The 26369-nt window shown below is 35.5% G+C and overlaps 1 protein-coding gene across 10 annotated transcripts; it reads left to right on the forward strand.

Moving 5' to 3' along the window:
* The first annotated feature begins 1089 nt into the window (after nt 1–1089).
* LOC122289120 (pentatricopeptide repeat-containing protein At4g33990) lies at nt 1090–8721 on the forward strand. Of its 10 annotated transcripts, none has more exons than XR_006236118.1 (5): nt 1090–1266; nt 2321–2806; nt 3880–4824; nt 5700–5762; nt 6134–6194. XR_006236118.1 is itself a non-coding variant. In XM_043096070.1 (3 exons), exons 2-3 carry the CDS (start codon nt 2433–2435, stop codon nt 4769–4771), a joined length of 1266 nt encoding a protein of 421 aa, XP_042952004.1. In that variant the 5' UTR covers nt 1090–1266; nt 2321–2432; the 3' UTR covers nt 4772–5248. The 10 variants fall into 10 exon arrangements, 7 of the variants coding, with proteins under 7 accessions (XP_042952004.1, XP_042952005.1, XP_042952001.1 ...); XR_006236117.1 differs by lacking the exon at nt 6134–6194 and adding an exon at nt 6051–6129; XR_006236116.1 differs by lacking the exons at nt 5700–5762; nt 6134–6194 and adding an exon at nt 4971–5411.
* The last annotated feature ends 17648 nt before the right edge of the window (nt 8722–26369 follow it).

Here is a 26369-nt window from a genome sequence, read left to right on the forward strand (position 1 = left end):
ACCCAGAAGCTTTTTCTCTTGTGCTATATGTAACGAGAGGTAGGGTACTCTGCCTTTTTGGCTTGTAGTTGCAATTTCTGTACTTGAGATTACTTTATATTAATTTATTTGGTGTCTATTGAACCCTTATAAAAAAAGTCAGGAAGGATCAATCTCCTTTTTTTTTTTTTTTTTTTTTTTTTTTTTTTTGTGTGTGTGTGTGTGTTTTTTGTGAATTGGTGTCAATATGTGCATAACTGCATATTGTAACTGAGCACTTATAAAAAAGAAAAATTTTATTTGCAGTTCTCACTTGATAATTACATATGTATACTCTTTATTAAATAAGAAAAAATATTATTTTAAAAGGAATATTTTTGTAATTGTAAAAAAATTTAATAATAAAATTACTTAAGTTTACATTACAATGGAGACTGTACGTAGCATTATTAAAAAAAAAAAAAAAGGTCCGTTTTGGTTGATTTTTTTTTATTTTTTGTGTATTTTTGTGAACTGATATCAATATATGCATAATTGCTTTTTGTAAAAACTTTAATGAGCTTCTGATTTAGGGTTTATTTTGTTTTTACAGATTTTTTTATATCAGATTTTATATTTTTATAGTAAATTTTTTTTGTAGCAGTTTTTTTTTAAATTTATTTTATAGCAGATTTTTTACATGGGAGTAGTTTTTTTTTTTATTTTTTCTTATGGTAGATATATATATTTTTTTAATAATAGATGATTAAAATCAGAGAACCAGACCGAATTAAATTATAACTGGAAGTATTGATTTATGAGTGTAATCAATAATCGGTACAGTATCAATTTCAAAAGTCAAAATCATACTAGTTCGATTCTAAAATTTATCTAAAATCAGATCAATTATACTCCTATATTAAACTATTTCCCATTCATTTCTCAAACATAAATTAAACTCTCTTATTTCTCAATTTCTTTTTAAAAATTTAATAAAATATATTAAATCAAAAAAATTGGCCTTATTATTATTCACAAAATTATAAAATATTTCTAAATTTTCAACTGGTACTGACTCCAGTGCCACGGTGACGGAAACAAAGACTCAAAATAGTTTATTTCTTTCATTTTTGATAAAACAGACTCAAATAATTGGCCTTTCATCGCGAATACAAAAATTAAACCCTTGCATAGCCGTGCACTTTCTCTGTCTCTCTCCAACTTGCCGTGCTGCCTTCAACGCCGTGCATCTTTCTGGGGTCACAGATTCTCAAAATCTCGTCATCTTCTCTCCACGTCACTACGCAAGTACCCTTCTTTCTCAGTCTCTCTTTCTCGCCCACACTCATTTTCGATTGGCGCTCTATCTCTAGTTCTTATCTTTAATTGTTTTACGGGCTTAGAAATTGTCAATTGATTAACCTTGTGTTTAAACTGTTCGGCACCGATCGGGCTCCACTGACGTGGTGACCCTAGGCCAGCCGGTGCGTCTAGTTGCAGGTGCTTGTGGCGGTGGGGCGTGAATCTGTGTTTTTTTTTTTTTTTTCTCCTGATTTGTCTCTGATTGGCTTTGATACCAAGGGCCCTGATATTAATTAATCTATGCTACATGTAGGCATTTTATGTTTCTCTCTGAAAAAACAAGAGGAATTGCAGTTGGACTAGATGAGTGTTCTGTCATCTTTGGACTTTTTTTTTATAGGCATTGATAGTTTTTTGATAATTATTAAGATTTTCCTTAATTTTTTTTTATAGGTTCCTTAAAAAAGTATAAAAGACGCAATCCGAGTATACAGATATATACAAAATATACAAAAAACCATTATGGAAGTTGAGCCATTCAAGTCTGTAAAAGTTATACCTTTTCATTAGCTATTGATGGTCATCGTGGTCTTGGGTCCTTTTTTTGAACCCATTGATTCTGTATCGTGGTTGTGGTTGGAGATTTGAGGTGAAAATTTATGTTTTTTTTTTTCCTCTGGGTTTTTGAGCCATCACATTCTCTGTTATTGTAGCTTTAAAATTTTCTATATATGGTATTTCTTGGATTGAAACAGTTATAATTTTACTTTGCTTTTTTGGAAGTATACATTTTTCTTTTGCTATTTTCGGTTCTGTTCTTGGATTATAGTCCTAAGCCAAGTTGGATCCTTTTAGGAGTTAGATTTTGGAACCTGGCCTTAGGACTATTACAATAGTTTTCCCTTATAGTTTTCTAAAATTGGCCTATTAAATTGAATATGGATAGTATTTAAATATGTTTAGAAAATAATTATAAAAAGAATTGAATATGGATGCTATAAACGCTTCATTGAAAAATTTGGAGAATTCTGATCAATTTACTATCCTGAATGGCACCCAGTCAAAATAGGCCCATGGCTGAAAAAAGTTACTCCTACAAAGGTATCCGATAAGCAGAAGTAGAAAAAGGAAGCTGTTCCATATATTTTTCCAAGAATCAAATAGATCAATATATGAAGCGGATGGTATTATCAGAAATTTGTAACTTGAAGAAGAGATTGCAGTTCCAACTGCATCAAAGAGTGTATTTTTCATCAAAAGCAATCCTACATGGCGATGATTCACTGTATGCTGACATACCAAAGCCCCAACGTAAAAAGGCAGAGAGGAATCCATATCCAACGTCGATGAAGGTTCTGATTGCTAGGGCAAAAAAGGAGAGAGAAGCCCAAAAGGCTCAACCTTGTAGAATGCTCGAAGACCCACCTGACAATGGGTTATTGGTTCCTGAGCTCGTAGAGGTGGCACACCATGTCTACCGTGCCCGACATTCCCTCCTCTTTGGCCTTTCAAAACTTGTTCAACTCATTCCTCTTCAACGCTGCAGGTACTATGGAACAACAACCTTTTGAGTTATTACTCCATATGTTTCCCTTCTAATTTATCATTGTTTTTCTTATTTTTTATTTTTTCTCATTTGCTTAATATGGATAAGAGCTGGTTTGCATATGGACCCCGACTGGTTTGTTGGGTTGCTCACCCAGATTTACTTGTTATTAATAGAACTCTATGGTGCAGCTCAGTGGCTCTATTCGAAACTAGTACCAAAAGTAATCACAATTTGGTGGCACTATATAATACGTCTGTGCTTGGGACAAGAGCGTATTTATTTGTTGTTAAGTTAAGCATGGTACTTCCATGTTTTGCATGGTAAAAAAGATGCTCTAGTTGTTGAGGCTCGACCTGATTGTTTCTACTCTGTGCCTATAGTGCCCTGTGAAAATAAGGTTCCTCAAGTGTGATACCTCATACTAATGACTAGTGTAGGTGGTGTATGAGATTCCACATTGCTTAGGAGGGAATAGTCATTCTCTTTATACTGATTCCAATTGAGCTCCAATTGTACCATTGATTGGTCCTTTTGAAGTATAGCCTAGATGTGGCTAGGGCCTACCATTGGGGCTTTTCAAATGGTATTAAAGTCTATCCCAACTAGAAGTGTGGGACTTGAGCCGTGCCACGTATGAATAGATGATCAAATGGCATTATGAGAGAATCGGGAATTTATTGGGTGGAGGTTGTGGTACTCCATACCAGTGATAAGTGTAGTTAGTGTATGAGATCTAACATTGCTTGGGAGGGAGATTTTTTTGCTCCTAGATTCCAATGGAGCTCCAATTATACCATTTACTAGTCCTTTGGGAGTATGGCCTAGATGTAGCTTAGGCCTTCCATTGGATGTAATGTAGGATGAAAGGGTGATAACCTTGAAACTACATTTTGGAAGACAATTGAACACTACGCAGATTAAATGAAACACTTTTAACTAATTGAGGGCATGGATGAGAGTCAGAGCTACTTGTACACAGTTGTCCTCTATTGGTGTTACGAACTGAATCTTTGATATTTTTATCATTTGAATATTTCTCTATGCACTTAAATGAGTTTTTATTTCTTCAGGTACTGCTCTGAAGTACATGTTGGTTGTGTTGGCCATGAAATCCGAACCTGCACTGCTCCCAAAAGTGGTTTTCGAAATGCTACTCATGTTTGGAGAAAAGGTGGAGTCCATGACTTGATTTTTTTCCCCAAAAGCTTTCATCTTTATGACCGTGTTGGGAAACCAAGGGTTGTGCATGATGAGAGGTATAGCGTACCGCGAGTCCCAGCCATTGTAGAGCTTTGTATACAAGCTGGTCTTGACCTTGAAAAATACCCTACGAGGAGAAGAACAAAACCTGTGTATAGTATCGAAGGAAGAATTGTGGATTTTGAGTCAATGATAGAAAATGATGGACTGGGAAGAAACGTGTATACTAAGGAAAATGATGTCTTGGTAAATTCCAATTTGAGGACCAGCATAGGGGAAATGACAAAAAACTCAATGTCAGAGAATGCTACTAATCTTCTGGATCAATTGTACAATGATGGGAAAAATTTAAAGGAGATGAGCATCAGAACAATGGATTCATGGTTTGAGATGATATCGGGAGCGAAAAAGATGATGGAGAGGTACAATGTAATGACTTGTGGATACTGTCCTGAGGTTCAGGTAGGTCCAAAAGGGCACAAAGTTAGGATTTGCAAGGCATCAAAGCACCAATCTCGTAATGGTTTGCATGCGTGGCAAGAAGCAACGATAGATGATCTTGTGGGTCCCAATTATGTTTGGCATGTTAGAGATCCAGGTGGGCCTGCCTTGGATAACAACTTGAAGAGGTATTATGGCAAGGCTCCAGCTGTGGTGGAGCTGTGTGTGCAAGCAGGTGCACCTGTTCCAGATATGTATAGGAGTATGATGAGATTAGATGTGGTTCTGCCTGAGCGTGATGAGGTTGATCTTATTGCTTGAGAATGTGTTTCTTGATTCAGATGGTTTGCAAATGTTAACGGTGATCGAGAAAGGTGTTTCTTTATACAGATGGTTTACAAATGTTGATGAATTTGTTCGCCTTTATTCCTATCTATATTCCACTTGGTTTACTATGAGTCCCTGCCCTACAGTGATTTTCAATGCTCTCGTAACTTTGGTTTTATGGAGCTTTCCGCAGAGGTAAAATCGAGAGACAACAATGTAGTGCTTTCATATCAGCGTCACATGAAGGGATCAAGTGGCTGAGTTGAGCATCTTGTTGGAAGGCATATATGTTGGTGTACAACCCTTTTCCAACCTGGTGTTTTAGTTCTAGTTACCTCCCCTCAGCCCCCTCCCTTTTCAATAAATTGCATTTTTAGTGGCTAATAAAAAAAACTTCTAAAAGATGCACAGAAACAAAAGAAAGATCAGTATTGTCTTTTGTTGTTTGAAGTTTGAAATTCATTTGCTTTAGCACAATGAATTTATGTGGTTTAATTGTTACATAGAATAGGATAGATGAACTTTAAGTGTGGTGGATTTTTTAGTGTTTTTTATTATTATTTTATTTTATTTTATTTTATTTTAATGGCAAATAACTTGGATAAAAAAAAAAAAAAAACTTGAGGGGTGGGGGTGGATGTTATGTTCTAGTATTCGTGAACTGACCAATTTAACTTATGCAAAAGATCATGCCAAAGGATGGATACTAGGTTGAAGTTGAATTCAGGATAAAGGAACAAAAAGAAAACTTGGTGAGACTTGCTTGTTGAATAGCCTTGCATTATTAGTTTATCATGTTGTGGTTGTGCATTTCTGGACTTCCAAGTTTGCAATTTTCTTTTGCATGATATGTTACTCTACTTTTTAACAGTTCCTTCCTCATATGTTTGCTTACTAATCATGGAGCCTCCATTTGTTGCAGTCTTTTCTGTAATTGGATTTTGGAATGGGCAGTTTTGGACAGTTATCTTGAACTTAATATTTGGTAAGCACTCTGATCTAGAGCTTCGAAAATGCTCATGTACCACATATAATGCTTATGCGAACCTTCAACTTTTGGTCTTGGTCATTTTTGTAGTTGTGAAAAACACTTGTAGAACTGGGTAAAATAGTAGTATATTTGAATTTTTGCTTTGCTCTTCTTCTTGGCAAGAAGCTATGAACCTAAACCTGAACAACTTATAAAAAATAAATAATGACCTAACCTGAACTAAAGTACATAATTTTTTTCTTCTTCCTTGTTTGCTCAACATGTCTAGAAAATTATTTTCAGGTTTATGACAATAGCAAGCAAGCTCTTTTTAAAGCACTCAGTGCCCATTGATATATTGGACTGAAAGCTACATTTATGTTCAGAGTGCTGCAAACCTGCAAAGGTGTGCATCCTCTTAGGTTTTGGCCATTCCTTCAAGCCTGTTGCACATTTTCTCCAGCTGCTACCACTTCTCTGCAATTCATTTCCGATGGCTATGAAAACGAGAACAAAGACCTTGATTTCAAACTTTTATTCTCATCCTGCACAAATGTGCACCTTGCCAAGCGCCTTCATGCCCTTCTTGTTCTATCAGGGAAAGCTCAAGACATCTTTCTCTCCACCGGACTTGTCAATCTTTATGCCAACCTTGGTGATGTCTCATTTGCTCGGCACACATTTGATCAGATTCAGAAAAAGAATATTTTTACTTGGAACTCAATGATATCTGCTTATGCTCGTGTTCGACGTTATCATGAAGCTGTAAACTGTTTTTATCAGCTCTTGTTAACCTCTCGCCTTCAACCTGATTCCTACACTTTTCCACCTGTGTTAAAAGCTTGTGGAAATATGGTTGATGGGAAGAAGATGCATTGCTGGGTTCTAAAGTTGGGTTTCGAGTGGGATGTCTTTGTGGCTGCTTCTTTGGTCCATATGTATTCCCGCTTTGGCTTCTTAGGTGTCGCGCGTAAATTGTTCAATAACATGCCAGTTCGGGATATGGGTTCTTGGAATGCAATGATTTCTGGGTTTTGCCAGAATGGAAATGCTGCTGAGGCATTGGACCTTTTGGACGAGATGAGATTGGAGGGCGTTAAGATGGATCCTGTTACTGTTGTAAGTATACTTCCTGTTTGTGCACTATCAGATGATATCCTAGTTGGAATTTTAGTTCATTTGTATTCCATAAAGCATGGACTGGAATCAGATGTATTTGTGTCCAATGCCTTGATTAACATGTATGCAAAATTTGGGAACTTAGGGCATGCACAAAGGGTATTTGATCAGATGGAGGTCAGAGATTTGGTTTCATGGAACTCAATAATTGCTGCATATGAGCAGAATGAAGATCCAATTACTGCGCTTGGACTATTCAAAGAGATGCAACTAGTAAGGATTCAGCCTGATTTGTTGACAGCAGTGAGTTTGGCATCTATTGTTGCTCAGTTAAGTGATCATCGAAATAGTCAGTCTGTTCATGGATTTGTTGCAAGGAGAGGTTGGCTTATGGAAGATGTTATAATTGGAAATGCTGTTGCAGATATGTATGCAAAATCTGGTTCTGTAGATTCTGCTCGCAGAGTCTTTGAAGGACTTCCTGTCAAAGATGTGATTTCATGGAATACCTTAATCACCTGTTATGCTCAAAATGGTCTTGCAAGTGAGGCGATTGAATTTTACCATATGATGGTAGCGCACATAGAGATAATTCCTAACCAAGGTACTTGGGTAAGCATTCTACCAGCATATTCCCATGTAGGGGCCTTGCAACAAGGTATGAAAATTCATGGCCGTGTGATTAAGAACTGTCTCTACTTAGATGTCTTTGTGGGTACCTGCCTGATTGACATGTACGGAAAATGTGGAAGATTAGATGATGCAATGTCCTTATTTTATCAAGTGCCCAGGAAGAGTTCAGTTCCTTGGAATGCCATAATATCCTGTCATGGAATTCATGGGCATGGTGAGAAAGCTCTGAAGCTATTTAAGGAAATGATGGACGACGGGGTGAAGCCAGATCATGTAACCTTTGTCTCTTTATTAGCGGCTTGTAGCCATTCAGGTTTGGTTGATGAGGGTCAATGGTGCTTCAATGTGATGCAAGAAAAATATGGCATCAAGCCTAGTTTGAAGCACTATGGTAGCATGGTAGATTTGCTCGGGCGAGCTGGACGTTTAGACCTGGCGTATAATTTGATACAAAACATGCCTATACAGCCTGATGCTTCTGTCTGGGGTGCTCTTCTTGGTGCTTGTAGAATACATGGAAATTTCGAGTTGGGTTCGATTGCTTCAGATCGCTTGTTTGAAGTTGATTCGGAGAATGTTGGCTACTATGTTTTGCTGTCAAATATTTATGCCAATGTTGGGAAATGGGAGGGAGTGAATAAAGTGAGATCTTTGGCCAGAGAGAGGGGATTAAAGAAGACACCTGGATGGAGCTCAATTGAAGTGAACAATAAAGTTGATGTATTCTACACTGGAAACCAAACTCATCCTAGATGTGAAGAAATATACGAGGAGCTTGAGGTTCTGACTGCGAAAATGAAGAGCCTTGGTTATGTTCCAGACTATAGCTTTGTGCTGCAGGATGTTGAGGATGATGAGAAGGAGCATATCCTCACAAGTCATAGTGAAAGATTGGCAATTGCATTTGGAATTATTAGCACTCCTCCTAAAAGTACCATTCGTATCTTCAAGAATCTGCGGGTTTGTGGTGACTGCCATGAGGCGACTAAATTCATTTCTAGGATTACTGAAAGAGAGATCATTGTAAGGGATTCAAATCGTTTCCATCATTTCAAGAATGGAATTTGCTCTTGCGGCGATTATTGGTGACATGGCTTAGTTAACATGTTACTTGCAAACTTTTTCTTCACAACAAGAGTTGATTTATCTCACTAATTGTTGTAGAAAAGATTCATGACAATAGTATTAGGGTTCGTTCGACAACACAATTATTCTAAGTATTCTCATACACCTCCAACTGTTTTATTAGTCTGACAGCAATGGATCCATCCCGTTAGAGATCCATACGAAATTTTGTAAGATTTGATTGAGATATTGAGGGAATGAGAAGAGCTAATCCTCTCCATGAAGCCAGGAATGGAATTTAGCATGCAGGGGTTGGACTCCTTATTCCCCCCTCCCCCCAAACAATCATTAAGGCCCTGAACGGAAGATGGCTAAAGAATGCAACCAAACCTCAATTACAAAGCAATTGATCTTTGCTTTGTGATCATTGAGACTCATTAACAGAATCCAGTTGTTGGGAGGACGTCTTTCTCTTTACTATTGGAGTATCTGCTGGTTCTGAAGTGATGACCCCCACTTATCCTTTTTAAAAAAACAAAAAAATTACAAGAGTATAGAAAGTATGTAGATCTGTCAACATATAAAAAGTTTGCATCAATCCAAGTGTACACGGTTTTTCAATTCAAATATTTTGTCCTATTGTAACATTTGGGTTAGGAATGTCATGTACACACGTAACCAAAGCTAGGTGAGAGATTTGTATAATGTAAAAAAATAATAAAATTACAAAAGCAGAGAAAGTATGTAGATCTGTTAACATATAATAAGTTTGCATCAGTCCAAGTGTATACGGTTTTCAAATTCAAATATTTTGTCCTATTGTAACATTCGGGTTAGAAATGTCACGTAGATACGTAACTAAAGCCAAATAAGAGATTTGTATAGATTAAAAAAATAACATTGTTCATCTCAAAAGAAAACTTAGGTTAAACCATTATTTAAAATATAGTTATATCCAAGTTTCCAAATCAACTAAATGAAAAGGAAATTATAAATATAGTCTTAAGTTCATTAGTCCACTCCATCTAAACTTGGCCCACTTACTCGTAGTCCCCATTCTTCTCACTCGAGGGCTGAGTGGTAAAAAAAATAAAAATAAAACTAAAATGAGTCAAAGACTCAGTAAGAACTCATCACAATGTAAATATAATAAATAAAAAGTTTTCATAAAAACTTTCATGTTGATATGATAAAATTCTTGTCATATCATGTTGATGCTCATACTATGCATGATTGTTTTAATTTATCTGAATTAATTGATTAACTGACTGATCTGACTGGTCCACACACTTAACTCTGTGTGCAAGGTTGTGCACATGCCCCATATTTAGCTGTAGCAAGAGGAGCCGCTGAGTAATATTTTGACATAATATGGTGGACCACGCTTGAGTCTGTGGTTTGCACATCCACTCTTAATACTGAATTGAAAGGCCATTTGATCAATTGATCTGATCTGATTTTATCTTGTACTTGAATTTAAGATAACTTACGTGTCTTATGCGATGTGAGATGCATGACATACATACTAATACAATAACAGAAAAATGCTGAACTTGAACATGATGCAAAAAATTACATGATCATATGCTATGATGACTGATATACTTACATAGATTGTAACATGCATGGTACAAAAAAAAAAAAAAAAAAAACGGCTATTAAAGAACTGGCTTTAATAGTAATAACATAATTAATTTGTGATCAAATTATTTATCTTGAAACACTGATGCTGAATATCCTCCTCGTATCTCGTTGCCTAAAAGATATACTATACATCACTAAGAATTCTAGGAATCGTATTTTGATACTCCATTTAATAATTGAATTCACTATAGTGAATAATACATTTTAACAACGATCTTGTTACGTCTAAAACAAATACTATTATTATTTTAAATTCAAATAATTATCAATTCTTCTAAATCAATTTATATTAAAATCTCTCAAATAATTAGTGAAGAAACCATAAACTTAGGCCTCATTTAGATATACAGTTCAGATGAGATGAGATATTTTAAATAAATGTGAAATTTTTTAGTTAAGATAAGATGAAATAGTTTGTAAAAAAAAAGTGTGTTTGGATAATAAAATGAAATGAGATAGTTTTTTATTTTTGGGATTTGAAAAATGTGTGGGTCTCATTGTTTTATATAGCACCCGAATTATGCACTGTTCACGTCAATTTGGCACTATTCACGCACTGTTCACATCAATTTTTCCTATTTTATACTGTTTATTTATTGTTAATTTAAGTGTATATTTTCAAAACTTAATAAATGAAAGATTGCATTTGGATAATTAAAACTATTGTACGATACAACTCTAGATGAGATATTTTCATTTGTACTAGATAACCAAACCGGGCCTTAAACAATTTAAATTGCTTTATTGAGTTTTAACCTATTATTATCTTCTACTGAGATTAGTAATAAAATATTTGGTTTAAATTAAGTCCAATCGAACAAGAAGCCCATGTAAATAGGACAAGTTAGTCCCGTTTTGTCACGTGCCCTCAAAAGCCCAAAATGTAATTACAACAAAAGTTCTTCAAGAGACTTTTATGGAAAGTTCAACAATAAGCATTTAAGGGTAGAAATGGAATAACACAGCCCATGAGGCTTCACCTTTTACGGAAATTAACATGTATCGTTTAAGGGTAGAGTTGTAAAATCAGTTTAAAATCTCATCTACCTTTTTGTACATATGCACCTTTTAAAAGAAAAAGCAATTTTTTTTTTTTTTCCTAACCAAGCTTGCGTATATTATAATAAATAAGCTACAAAATTTAAGGTGGAACCTTTCCACAATCAAGAAACAACAAACACCTAGATAGTAAATCAGGAGGTATACAGTCAAAAGTAAAGTTGGTTGCAGTCCATTGCGCCATAGTGTGCGCGCATCAATTTGTAAATCGATGAATTATTGTAAAATTCCATCACCTATAAGAAGTTGATAAATATTTTATGTCTTCAATGATGGGATCGATATGCCAGAGAATTGGTTCTTGTGCCATCCAGGGTGTCTATTACTAGTTGTGAGTCACCTTCTCGTGGCTATTAGAGTTGCCTTTGCTTCAGCTACCAAAGGGTTAGAAGTGAGGATCTTTTTCGTCTGAATTTTTAAAATTTTTCCTCTATGATCCCTACAAACTGCAGAGGCCACTGAGAAGGTTTCTTTGACTGTTGCATCAAAAGAGAAGTTTTGGTAATTAATGGGAGGATACTTCCAGTTAAAAATCTTTGTTTGCTTTTTAACTATCCATGCTTCCTTGTAGTCTTGGTAGATTTTGTTCAATTGGATTTTTTCTGATGCAAGATAGAATGAGGTATGGTTATGGAGTATATCATTTCTTTGCCTCCATATGAAGTCCAAGACTAAAATTGCAAACAACTGAAAGTAATATTCTTCTTCTTCCTACAGTCTGAATTCTTTACCTGGAGATATGATAATTTTTATCTAGCCCGTCATAGATTGAATTGGTAAAGTTTTCAACTTGAGTGATCATGAGCTTTGATACCACAGAATCTTGACAATAGGACATTGTATGAAGAGGTGAAAGGATGTTTCTTCTTCATTATTGCAAAAGAGATATTCTTCTGAAGGAGACACTGAGAGAACTTCTTTAATTCTTGATCTTGTAGGTAAGATGTTCCAAAGAAGTTTCCAAATCAGTAACTTGTGTCTGTCATGAATTTTTAGTTTCTATATGCTCTTGAAGATGCTTAGATTGTAAACTTGTTGGGCTTCCATTTGGTTGGTTGTTTTGACTGTGAATTTGCTTGAGGTACTTGGAGCCCTGATTACTTTGTCCTGACTTCTAGAGAAAGAAGGCAATGGTATTCTCTATATTTCTGTTATGCTTTCTTCGTCGAATAGCATTTTTTGGATGTTCCATGATCTAGGGACGTCAGAGATGATATTAGAGCCTTTTAGTTGAGGATGAGCCTCTTCCATTCCACGTATTGCTTTGGCTTAAAGCTACACATGGTGGGAATCCATTGCTTGGCTATTAGTATGCTCTTCTATCTTCATTGAGGTCTTTTGGTATTTTTCAGTAGCTAGAATTTTCCTTCTGGGATGGGTTTATGGGTTCTCTTTTTTGGTCGGCTCACTCCTAATGGATGTCTCTAAGTGTGAATTCTCGTTATCTTCTCTAATCAGTCACTAGTCAGTAGCTCAGTTAGGGTCCTTTTATGTTTATATTTTGCACCATTGGGCATTAAGGTAGAAGTTGAGGAATCGGATGATAGTTTAGTTGGGGTCATGATGCTTTGCGTGGGGTTCACTCTGCTTTGCATGCATTTAGGATCACTGCGTGTGGTGCATTCTTCATGGTGGGCTGGTTTCATAGAGATGGGTGGGGTAAGTGCAAAAGAAGGAGTTTGAAATTAACAGTGAAGGTGACAGGCTTTTGTGTTTCTGGAGGATGAATTTCGGTGTTAAACTCTTGTGATTCATGGTTTGATTTGGTTTGTGGGCTTGGGGTAAAGTATGGAGAGTCAGGTGGTTTGAGAACAAATGGTCGGATTGGGCTTAAATGATTGGGATTGTTATTTGTGAGGGCTGTGTCTAATTCTTGGAGTTCGAAGGTGGAGATGGGCTTGGTGTAGAGTGTTGGGCTCTCTTGGTTGGGTTTGATTTGTTGGCTTGAGGTAAATGGTGAGGAGTCCAGTTGGCTCAGAACAAAGGATTGAAATGGGCCTAAAGGAGTGGAGGATTTATTTATGAAAGCTTGAGTCTAGTTTCTTTTTTCTCCATTATCAAAAGGCCACACTGGGTTAGTTGAACTAGAAGAAGAGATGGGCTCACCTTCGTGGGAGGATTGAGAGCTTGGAGTTCTTGTGGGTCCAGTTCGTTTCCTTTGTGCTTCATACTCTTTCATTGCCATGTACATTTTCCTCCACTGAGCCTTCCAGGGAGTGTAGTGTTTCAAAGCCGCATGTCTTCTTGATGTATAGCTTTGTTGTGGAGTTAATGAAGCCGCTTTCTTAGGGATCTTGCTATCAGTAATCATGTTAAGAGATTTACTACCCAATTATAGTGGGTTTTCTGCTGAGTGGTTAGGATGCACAGTGATTTTCTCTAAGTAGGTTGGTGAAGCAATTAAGGAAGATGGTGCACTGTAGCAGAACAGTGGCGTTGATCAGCGAAACATGATTTCTTGAGTTGGATTTGTGGGTATTTCCTAAATCGCTGCCTAGGTTGGGAAGAACTGATGTAGTTCCAGCGCTAGGGCTTTAAGCTCTTCATCTTCATGGCATGTAGCTTCTCCAAGGTTTGAAAAATGCAACTTATAGCTCTTGTTGATGGTTTCATCATAGATTTGAATTTCCTTCCCTTTCGAGTTGTTGCCATCTTGTTGTGGTTCTCTTATTTTTTCTATTGAGTGGTGACTTATTTGTAACTGATAGCCTCCCACCAAATTGGTATAAGGACCCTGGCTGAGATCTAAGTACATTAATACTACAACCTCTCAAGACTTCCGACAAACACATGAGGGCAGAAGATCTGAAGGTGGCCTAGACGTCCACAAGCATAACAAAAGTCTGAAAGTCTTTCATACTTCAATGCTATCCATGTGTCTGTATTTCCTCTCCTAGGCATCATGAAACCTTGTTGCAGTGGCTGGGTAATATCTAAGTCCACCTTTAGTCTAATGTAATTTCTCCAAACCACGCCAAAAATTGGGTCTTCCTCTAGTGTCACTAATTTACCGAGAGCATTCACTACATTGGTCGTGTTTCTAACAGTCATGTAGTCTAAAGGGAAGCCATGAATTTGGATGATAAATGTAACAGCCCGCTAGAAATTCAATTGTGAAATTTCTATTAACTTTAGGAATCTCGTGAAAACCCCATAAGTTTTCACGAATCCATTAATCGTATAGGTTTTTGTCTAACTACATAGTTAGTGTTATTATTTACTATGGTATCAGAAGTGTGTTTTGATTATTGGAGATAGTTAGAAGTGTCAAAATGTATTATGGTTTGTGCCATTAGACTCGGAGGGTTATTTAAAGTCTTATGGCGCAATAACATTTTTTCATATTTTCGGACAAAACGTCTGTTCAAAACTGTAGATATTATTGGATAAAAAGAAATATCTTGAGGTAATTTTCATGAATATTATTGGGTAAAAATATTTTGAGTTGATTTTTATAGATATTATTAGATAAAAAATATCTTAAGTTGATTTTTTGTAGATACTATTGGATATAATATTATGAGATAATCTTTTATAGATATTTTGGGTAGGAGAAAACTACACTCAACTCTCAACTCCAGCCTCATCTCTTCCATATCTCATCCATAAGTATCTCCAGCCACCTCTCCCCACGAAATTATCTTCATTTACACTTTCCATTGAAAGAATATCAAACACTCTCTCTCGGACAGCTTTTAGGAGGTATTTTGCACGCCAATTTCGAAGCTGTTGTAAGTGTTTTATCATAAAGTCTCCTTCATATAAATTGTTCCTTTTTGAGTCTAGTTTACATGAATATCTTATTTGCCCCATTTGAAAATCATTTGGTCAGTCAAATATTGTATAAACTATAAAAAGGTCATTCTGGGAGGTAAACTGGAGAATATGTTATAGTTTGGAGTTTTTGACCAAGCTAATGGATAGATATTGGTCCGAAATTTTTATGGAGTATTGTTAACATGTATATATGACTATTGGTTGAGGATTTTTGCATGATTAAAGGTTTTGATGAAAGATTTCTTAGATTTAGAAACTTAGAAACTGGAAGAGGAAAAACAGTTTCTGTTTTGAGAAAGTTTAACTCTTTGGTGGTCTAAACCTATTCTAATGACTTTGATAATTTTATTGGAGGATTCTAAAAATTTTATATACATGTTATATTATTATTTTGAAGATATTTGATGTTAGTTTCAAAGATATGAAATTTTATGCAAAGAGATATTCAGATAAGCCAAAGTGTGGATATTCTTGGCTAAATTTATGTTTTGGTTAATTTCTAACCATGTGATCTTGAATTAGAAGCTTGTATATGTTTTAGGACATCTTTTTAAACCATGTAATGGTTTGGTTCGAAGATCATATATTTATAAGTCATAGATCAAGAGATTTATCAAAACTAGTTGAGGAAAAAGTTTCTGTTTTTGGACTAAGTGTAAAACCAAAAACTCCAAATGTTATTTTGTGATTTGGTGACTTTAGTTTGATGATTTAAAGCATGGTTGATGTTAGGATGATATTATGAATATGTTAGAAGTAAGATTTGATTTTTGAAATTCTTGGAGATGTTTTGATTTAAGGTCAAAACTTGTGATTCAAGTACTTGGATCTTTTTACAAAAAAGTTTGGTGTTAATTATTAGCTTTTTCTAAATGGATGTTTTAAGTATGGTTTTGAACTTAGGATTGGAAGATGTTTGTTGCAAAATTTTGGTTTAAGCATGAGTTTTGAAGTTGGAAGGAATTGCAACAAAAATCAAGGGAAATGGCCTATGGATGTTTCGGCCATAGTGTGTTCTTTATAGTTATGTTTTGTTTTTAATTTTTATGAGTTGATATTTAAGTTTAGGACAAAATTTACATGAGGAATGTAAATTTTGGAAACTTTTGGAGTTAGTATGCAAAATCCTTAAGTTATGGGTAAAACGGTCATTTTTCCACATGTAGAGAGTAAAATGAAAATTTTACTCTTTAAGTTAGTATTTTCCATATTTCAAATATTTAGTGATTTAGTTCTAACTTTTAGAATCACTAATTACAGTTCCTCGTGGTCGCACTTGAAGTTTTATAAGAAACGCGGAGATCGAAATAAGTTAGCTTTTAACTTATTAGCAGTCTACTGTGTATGTGTGCTAAGTAAAGGAACTACAATGTATGTATGTATGTTATCATATATGTCATGCCATGCCAAGCCAAGTTATCACGTAATTGTCTATTATACAGAATTTATTCTATCATCAATTTTTACCTGTTACATAATATATTCTGTTATATATTACTGTACATTACAAGTATGTCATGTTAAATATGTTGTCTATTATATCTTATGCCATGTTACGAAATGTTTCTATCTCAAGTTGGTCATGTATTTCAAGTTATGTTCAAATCACGTTATGTTATGTCAGGGCTCCAGTCCTTTCGTTTTTCAGTCACGTTTCATCTTGAGTACATTCAGTATGTGTAGAATACATGGGGTCACAACAACTGTGGAGTATGTATTTACACGTAAAATACATGGGGCCACAACAACTGTGGAATATGTATTTTTCATGTTAAGTCAAGTTTGTGTAGAATACATGGGGCCACAACAACTGTGGAGTATGTATTTACACGTAGAATACATGGGGCCACAACAACTGTGGAGTATGTATTTTTCATGTTAAGTCAAGTTTGTGTAGAATACATGGGGCCACAACAACTGTGGAGTATGTATTTACACGTAGAATACATGGGGCCACAACAACTGTGGAGTATGTATTTTTCATGTTAAGTCAAGTTTCAGATCAAGTTCATGTCAAGTCAAGTTCAGTTCATGTTTCAATTTAAGTTATGTCAATTATGCTATGTTGTACACCAAGTTATGCTTTAATTACTTATGAATTTGATTATGCATTTATGCTTTTACTGTCATGCATGCATCATTAGCTTGTGTGGAAGTTTTTTTGTTAACTTACTGAGATTTGTAATCAAATCTTACTTTGGTAGTCCCAACTACCATTCCCCCTGAATGGTAGATCTTGTTACAGGACCTGAAGGAGAATCAGGAGCTGATCAACTAGATACAGTTGACTAAGCGATGGTGCGACGTCAATGTTAATATAGTAGTTAACGTAAATTACTACTTGTACAATGGAGTTGCATCTTTAGTATTTTTTGGATCATAACCATTTTGGACTAGTGTTGTGATCTACTCAATGGGTCTTTATGTATGAAGTATGTTTTAAGTATTTGAGATATTTTCAATTTGGTGCATAGTATTGCTAAAGAAAAAAATTATCCGCTGCGAATATTGCATAATGTTAGATGCATGTTAGGAACATTGCATCTTATATGTCATGAACGGGGGTAGGTAACCTTGTGTTGCATGTCTCGACGCTTCAAATGTCCATCCGATCCCAAACGGAATTTGGGGGCGTCACAATAAAGGTTGTATATTAAAAGCTTATTTCCTGGATGGTAGACCCTGGTGACCACGGCTTTAGAATTAGAAGAAAAACTCGAAAGTTCTAGGAGCTTTTTGGAAAATTTTGAACTTATCTTGAGGAGATTTAAATGTGAATGTGAATATGAACTTATTTGCTTCCAAATCTTCTATTTTGAAATGTTGATAAAAGTTCCACGTATACTGGAGATAGCCTGCTTACTTAATGTTCTGTTTGCGACCACTTTCCCAACTAAGATTAGTTCTAAGGTTTTCTTTGCTACTTTTGGTTCTGGCTTGAGGCCTAAGTCTTGCTAGGACAGATGCTCCATTTAGGAGATTAGAGTTTCCATATCCATCTTTGCTAAGTTGGCTTAGCGTTCCTAATTTGGAGCGGATCCTGAGGACGACTTGTTGTAGTTTGGGTGCAGAGGTGGGGGACACTACAGGGGTGTAGGGTACTCAAGAGAGAGAGGGGCAAAAAAAAAAAAAAAAATTCATGCCATGCCTATCACTAAAGAAAAAGCAACTTGATTGATGATAGATAAGAAAAGTTACACGACAAGTAAAATAGATGAAATATTCTGGGAAAAATGAAACAAGATAAACCTTACACTAATGATACTAAAGTAAATTTATCCACAAGAATGGTGATGAAAGTTAGCGTTTAAGATATCTATAAGCTCAGTCACACGACCAAAATTCCATTTACAAACAAATGTTAGACCGAGAGAAATAAAGGCTTCAAAGCTCACTGCACGACAAAGGGATTTCATACGAGAGGAAAGTAGGCGATGTAACCACTGCTAGATAGAGATATACTTCTTTCAAAGGTACAATGGAGTAGATCTGAGGTGAGTAAATTATTTGTTAAATTGACAAAGAAAGGTGGAGGAAAGGGAGAAAGTATGGGTAGTCATGCTCATCGGAATAACACGAGATTGACGAAAAATGACCAATCGGCAAACTCAATGGTTGCCCAAGAACCTCCAATCCCTTGTGGTGGTCGACGGTGGTTGAAATAAGATTTACAAGATATTTGGTTGATTACGGAAGGGAAAGAAAGCAACGAAGATTACAAAATATAATTACAACGAAACGTATCGAGAAATTTAAAAAGCTCGGATGCTAGATTGAAGGTTACAACGACAATACCCAAACTCAGCGTATGGTGATGAGGTTATGAGAAAGGTAAAATTTGCTTGGCACTATAAGATCAAAAATAGAGAATTAAGGGATGAGGATTTGTTGCTCTGCCGAATTATTGACAATATGGAATATAAATTGAATAATTTGGCTCTCACATTGTAACATCTCTAAATCAAAGAGATAATCCAAGTGATTGAAATGGAAACAAAGGCTGAAAATTTGAAGGTTTTTCAGGAAATAAATTAAGAATTAAAATCAGTAATAATAATGATACTAATAAAATAAAATTATAAAAAAATAATTAAAAATCATGGCTGTTACAAATCTTTCCCCTAAAAGAAATCTCATCCTCAAGATGGAATGTACCTCATTCAGAATAAATAGGATACTTTTCCTTCATCTCGTCCTCTGGCTCCCATGTGGCTTTCTCTCTGTGTGGTGACTCCAAAGTACGTTCACCATTTTGATAGTTTTGTTGCATAGGACTTCATCCTTTTGTGCCAATACTCCCACGGGAAGTTCTTCATAAGTAAGATCATCTCAAATCTGAAGAGGTCTTGCTCCAACACATGAGTGGGGTCTGGGGCATACTTTTGAAGCATATAGACATGAAACAAATTATGAATAGCCGGTAATTGAGGTGGAAGTGCCAATCCATACGCTGCAACTCCTATTCTTTCTAGAATTTCAAAAGGGCCTATATACCTCAGACTCAACTTTCCCTTGTTGCCAAATCTCATTATCCCTTTCATTGGTGCAACTTTTAGTAGCACTTTGCTGCCTTCCTCAATTCTAGTTCTCGTCTCTGTTGGTTCGCATACCTTTTTTGCCTCTCTTGTGTAATGGCCAGTTTCTTCCAAATATTTGAAATTTTCTCACACGTATCTTGGATAATTTCCTATCCCATTATTATGCATTCTCTGACTTCATCCCACTAGAGAGGTGATCTACAATTATGTCCATAGAGAACTTCATATGGTGTTGCTTGAATACTCTTCTGGTAATTGTTATTATAATTGAACTCAATGAGGGGTAAGTATTGTATCTAGCTGCCTTTAAACTCCATAGCACATGCCCTGAGCATATACTTCATAATTTGAATTGTTCTCTCCGATTGACGATCTGTTTGAGGATGAAATGTTATGCTATAAGTTAGTTGAGTTCCCAACTCCTATACATTCCTCCAAAATGCTAAAGTGAAACATGTATCTTTGTCAAAGACAATCTTAGATGGTATCCCATGTAGTCTAACAATATCTTTCACATACAAGTCCACCAATCTATCAATGGAGTATGCCATATGAATGGGAATAAAGTAAATTGATTTTTACAGTCAATCAACAATCACTCATGTTGCATCTTGACCTCCTGGTGCTTTCGGGGATCCTAACACAAAATCCATCCCTATCTCATCCCACGTCCAAACTAGTATACGAAGTGTACCTGATGGCCTATGATGTTCTGCCTTAACCTGTTGACACGTCAAATATTATGCTACATAATTCATCACCTCTTGTTTCATACCATTCCACCAAAAGTGTTGTTTTAAATTCCGATATATCTTAGTACTACCTGGGTGTACCATGTATAGTGAATGATGGCCTTCCCTCAAAATCAAATCCCTAATCTCTCTGTCATTTGGTACACATAATCTTCCTCTAAATCTCAGGATGCCATCATCAGATCTCAGTAGTCAGGTCTCTTGCCTTCTGATACCACTACTTTTAACTTCATCAATTCTGTATCACTAGCAGCTTGAGTGACCTTAATTCAATCTATCAATGTTGAACTTAAATTCAAACTACTTAATTTAGCTTGGGTATCCTTAATCATCTCAATATATATCTACTCATTTCATATCCAACAATATGCGTTCTTGGGACGTATATATCATAACCAATGTACCTAAAGACGATTTCTGACTTAGCGCATCTGTTACAACATTTGCTTTACCCGGATGGTAATTAATATTGCAATCATAGTCCTTTTGAAGTTCCAACCATCTGCATTGTCTCATATTCAACTCTTTCTGCATAAAAAAATATTTCAGGCTCTTATGGTTAGTATAAATCTCGCACTTTTCACCATAAAGTTAATGTCTCCATATTAAGACAAATACCACAACTGCAAGTTCTAGATCATGGGTCGGGTAACTTTCCTCATAATTTTTTAATTTCTAGTAGGTGTATGCAACGACTTTCCCATGTTGCATTATTACACAGCCCAATCCCTTAAGTGAAGCGTCACTATATATAACAAATCCTCTATTTCTTGAGGGAACTATAACAACCGGCGCAGTCTCTAATCTTTTCTTCAATTTCTAGAAGCTCTTATCATATTCATCTATATATAAAAATTTCTCATTCTTCATTTTAACTTTGTCATCGGTGCTGTAATACTTGAAAACCCTTCTACAAATCTTCTGTAGTAACCAGCAATGCCTAAGAAACTTCATACCTCATTAATGTTACTAGGCTTAGCCCATTTAACAACTGCTTCAATCTTTTCCAAACTATTGAAATTCCTTTTCATGACACCACGTGTCCTAAGAAAGTGATCTCTTGTAACTAGAATTCACACTTCTTGAATTTCACATGTAGTTTCTTTTCTCTCAATACTGTAAGGGCCATCCTCGAGTGATCTTCATGTTTTGTATGACTATAAGAGTAAATAAGGATATCATCAATAAAAACAACCACAAATTGATCCAAATAGTCATTTCAATACTCTGTTCATAAGGTTCATGAAAGCGGCAAGGGTTTTAGTTAAACCAAAGGGCATAACAAGAAATTCATAATGCCCATATCATGTACGAAAAGCTATCTTCTGAACATCTATCTTCTTAACTTTCATCTGATGATACCCAGATCTCAAGTCTATCTTGGAAAAGACTTGTCCTCCCTATAACTGGTCAAATAGATCATCAATTCGAGGTAAAGGAGAAAGATGTTGAGAAAAGTATTGGAGCACTCCATGGGAAAACACTAGGGCATATGAAACCCTTCTCTAGTAGCTCATGTAACTAGTCCTTGAATTCCTTTAACTCAATTGGCGCCATATGATAAGGAGGTTTAAATATTGGTGCAGTCTTTGGAACGAGGTCTATTGCGAACTCGACTTCTCTATCTGGATGTAGTCCTAAATATCATTTGGACATACATTTATGAACTCTCTGACCATCTCTATATCTTCCAATTTGAGTCCATTCGCTAGTAGTGAAACCATACTTGCTAAAAATCCTATGCAACCCTATCTCAATAATTGCACGTCCAGCCTACATTGTCGAGATAACACGAGGAGGAGAACTTTCTCGTGGTGTTTGGAAATTGAACTCTTCCCCCATCTTTAGATTTAAAACCACTCTCTTATTGAAGCAATCTACACATGCACGATTTTGGGATAACTAGTCAATTTCCAAAATTACATCAAATCCAAACATGTTAAATATAATTAAATCAGTTGGAAGAATCCTCCCTTGAATCTTAATCGAACAACCCACTAGTACAGAATTGCAACTGATATATTCTCCCGAAGCTATAATAACAGACATACTAGTCTCTAGTGGTTTAGGCAACTTTTCAAACAACGATGCGTAATGATTCGAAATAATTGAGTATGTGGCATTAGAATCAAATTGAACATATGCATAACAAGAACACAACATCAATGTACCCATATGAATATCATAATGACTTAGAACTATAAGGATAATATGCATTATACTTTGTATACATCTAAGCTTAGGATAGGGAAAGGTACATATGACTACATCATTTGACATCGCGACGTCATTAGGGGTGAGGGAATAAACACGTGCCGTAGCTATCATCTTTCTTGGTTCTCCAGATTTCTTCACAGGGTAGTCAAGAGCTAAATGGTTCAGCTTCCCACACTTGAAATACATGTTCTGGCCATTTAAGCACTTTCCCATATGTCTTTTCCCACATGTTGAACATGTAAGGTAAGTCTATCCTCCTATTTGTGGCCCTGGACGGCTATCACAGTGAGGCTTCTTATTCCTGTTTGGTGTAGATTGGGGCAGTTGTGACTGCTGCTGGCATTTCTTTTAATTATTGTACTCAATGCTCTATAGGATACCTTTATCAATAATAGTGGCTCGGTTCACCAGCTCAGAAAAATTTTGAATTTTAAGGGATCTCTAATTCTCCAAGTCCACGTTCAAATTACTCAACTTTCTTTTCCTCATCTGGAATCAGATAATTGGTGTAACGAGACAGCTTCATGAATTTGGTGGCATATTGATCAACCATCATCGTTCCCTGTGTGAGGTCCATGAACTAACGTGCTTTAGACTCTTGTAGAGACTGTGGAAAGAAACAATTGAAGAGTACTTCCTTAAAGTGCTCCCAAATAATAAGGACTTCTTCCCCTAGTTACATCTATAAGAATGTCCGGGTTGACTTCCACTAGTTGTTAGCTAGGTTTGTTAGATTGTATGTTGCATAAATCACATTTTGATCATCTGTGTAGAACAACGCCTCAAAAATATATTCCAAGCGTTCAATCCAACTATCTGCATCCATAGAATTTAACCTGCCATTGAAGGTCGGGGGTCCTGATGAGAAAATTGCTCCAACGTACAGCCAACTTGCAGTGCCCTAGGTGCGGCGTATTGACTAGTAGCCATCTATTGGGAAAACCAGGTTGTTGCTGCGACCAAAGCATCTAAATTTTCATTTTGACCAGATCTATAAGTGTTCCTAGTGCCAACCATGTTCTGATTATGCAACAATAATAATAATAATTTTGACTAGATCCAGACATGTTTCAATAAAATAATAATAATTATGAAACAAACAACAACAACCTCCTAGTGTCATCTATTGAGAGCTATAAACACTTTATTCTATCTTAAATATATCTTACTAACTCTTGATTGGGCCAGGAGCATTCTAGGGGACCTTATTCTTTCCAAGAGTCTGTAGAATCTCTCAACCTAGGCTTTGATATCATTTTGTAACATCCCATTCACTAGGTTAGGGATGTCACGTACACACATAACTAAAGCCAGGTAAGAGGCTTGTATAATTAAAAAAAAAACATTGTTCCTCCCAAAAGAAAACTTAAGTTAAAATATTATTTAAAACATAGTCATAATATCCAAGTTTCCAAACCAGATAAATGAAAAAGAAATCATAAATATAGTCTAAAGTTCATTAGTCCGCTCCTTCTAAACTTGGCCCACCTGCTCGTAGTCTTCGTTCTCCTCAACTGGGTGGTAAGAAAATAAAATAAAACTAAAATGAGTCGAAGACTTAGTAAAAACTCACCACAATGTAAACATAATAAATAAAAGGCTTTCATAAAACTTTCATGCTAAAAGAACAAAATTCTTGTCATATCATGCTGATACTCATGCTCATGCTATGCATGACTGTCTTATAGCATGACTGTCTTAATTTATCTGAATTAATTAATTGATCTGACTAGCCCACACACTTAATCCTATGTGTAAGGTTGTGCACCAGTCCCACATCCAGCTGCAGCAAGGGGAGCCGCTAAGTAGTATTTTGACATATTACGGTGGATTATACTTGAGTCTGTGACTTACACATCCACCTTGAATACTGAACTGAAATGCCATTTGATTAACTGATATGATCTAATCTTATCTTGCACTTGAATTTAAGATAACTTACGTGTCTTATGCGACGTGAGATGCATGGCATATATACTAATATAAATAATTGTAAAATGCTGAACTTGAACATGATGCAGAAGATTACATGATCATGTGCTATGATGATTGATATGCTTACACAGATCGTAACATGCATGGTACATAAAAAGAACGGCTATAAAAGAACTAGGTTTAATAGTAATAGTCTAACTATGTGCTAATCCTAATTTGTGATCAAATTAATTTCCTCGAAACATTGATACAAAATATCCTCCTTGTATCTCTTTGCCCAAAAGAAATACTATACATCACTAAGAATTCTAGTAATCGTATTTTGACACTCCATTTCATAATTGAACTCACTATAGTGAATAATAAATTTTAATAATGATTTTGTTACTTCTAAAACAAATACTATTATTATTTAAATTCAAATAATTATCCATTCTTTTAAATCATAGTTCAGTAGAAATTTAGATTAAAATCTATGAAACAATTAGTGGAAAAATCATAAACTTAAACAATTTAAACTGTTTTATTGAGCTTTAACCTATTATTATCTTCTATTGGAATTAGTAATAAAATACTTAAGTTTAAATTAAGTCCAGTAGAACAAGAAGCCCATGTAAATAGGACAAGTTAATCCTGTTTTGTCATAAGCCTCACAAAAAGCCCAAAATGTACAATATATTCTATTCGGACAATTCAATTTGTTGAATCGGGTGATTTATAACATGTTTGAATCTAAATTGGATATTTCGGTTTTAATAAAAGAAATATTAAAAATACCTATAATGCAATTCAAACATTAAAATCACATATAAAAGGATTTAAGATAAAGTAAATAACTTAATGTCGTACTATGTCTTTTGTTAACGCCTAAAAATAATACAATGGGCCGGAAGGGGAAAAAGAGACATTCTCAACCCTTTGAAACTATTCGGGCATCGATCGGTGCTGTATTGAGCCCCCAATGGTTACGGTTGTGTGGTGTCCATGCTTGTTTCCATGACAGTAAATAATAAATAAATGCATATAAAATAAAGAGAGGACAAGCAAATTAAAGTGATTCGGTGTAATACCTACGTCCACGGGAGGTTATGAGGAGGAGATAATCCATTATAATATAATTTTTTTTACAATCTCTCATGATTTTTTATCCTCGCTATACAATGGAGATCGGAGTTCTATATTCTTGGGAGATCTCTTTACTGGAGTCATTGGCGTGAGGTTGAAGAAGTTGGAGGAGAAGTTGAAATCCTCCCAAAAAGTCATCTAAAGGCCCCCTTTATCTTTTGCTCCTCCCTTACTTTATGGTTTATCTTTTCTCCTTTATGTCACATCTTTACTTTTCCTCCTGACACCCTTTCTTTTCTCAGCCTTTGTCCCCTTATTCTCTCTTCTTCCTCTCTCCTTCTGTTGGCTTCTAGTAGGGGCCTTTTGATGGCTGGATTTTTTATCTAAGCCTAAGATACTTTATCTCCTCCAATTCTATCATATTTTTATAAAAGAAAAGAAATTCATTTCTTAAATACAATAAAAAAAATATAGTTTGAATAATTTGGAATCAGTTCAAAATTGATCTACAATTAGTTGAATGAATTGGTTTTATGAGCGATTCAAAATATGCATTGAAATATATTATGTTTTCAACCATTTCAAGTTCAATTGGCTGAATTAATTGAAATTGAACCCCTTCTGAGCCATAATTGTAACCATCAATATTCCCTACTATTTCAAAAGAGAATAGAAGCAATTGGACTTTTGATGGTCCATAGACCTTTACAAGTTTGGGCCGTTAGCGGATCCAAAGCTGCTCCAAGTCCAACCAAATACAATCGGCCCATATCTGAAGTTGGTAGGTGGCACAGATTTTTGAAAAAATCACTTCGTTT

The sequence above is a fragment of the Carya illinoinensis genome, chromosome 12 (assembly GCF_018687715.1).
Source record: "Carya illinoinensis cultivar Pawnee chromosome 12, C.illinoinensisPawnee_v1, whole genome shotgun sequence".
Classification (NCBI taxonomy): Eukaryota; Viridiplantae; Streptophyta; class Magnoliopsida; order Fagales; family Juglandaceae; genus Carya; species Carya illinoinensis.

Coding starts and splice junctions, on each gene's coding strand:
- LOC122289120 (XM_043096067.1), top strand. CDS start 6,126: ATGTTCAGAGTGCTGCAAACCTGCAAAGGTGTGCATCCTCTTAGGTTT.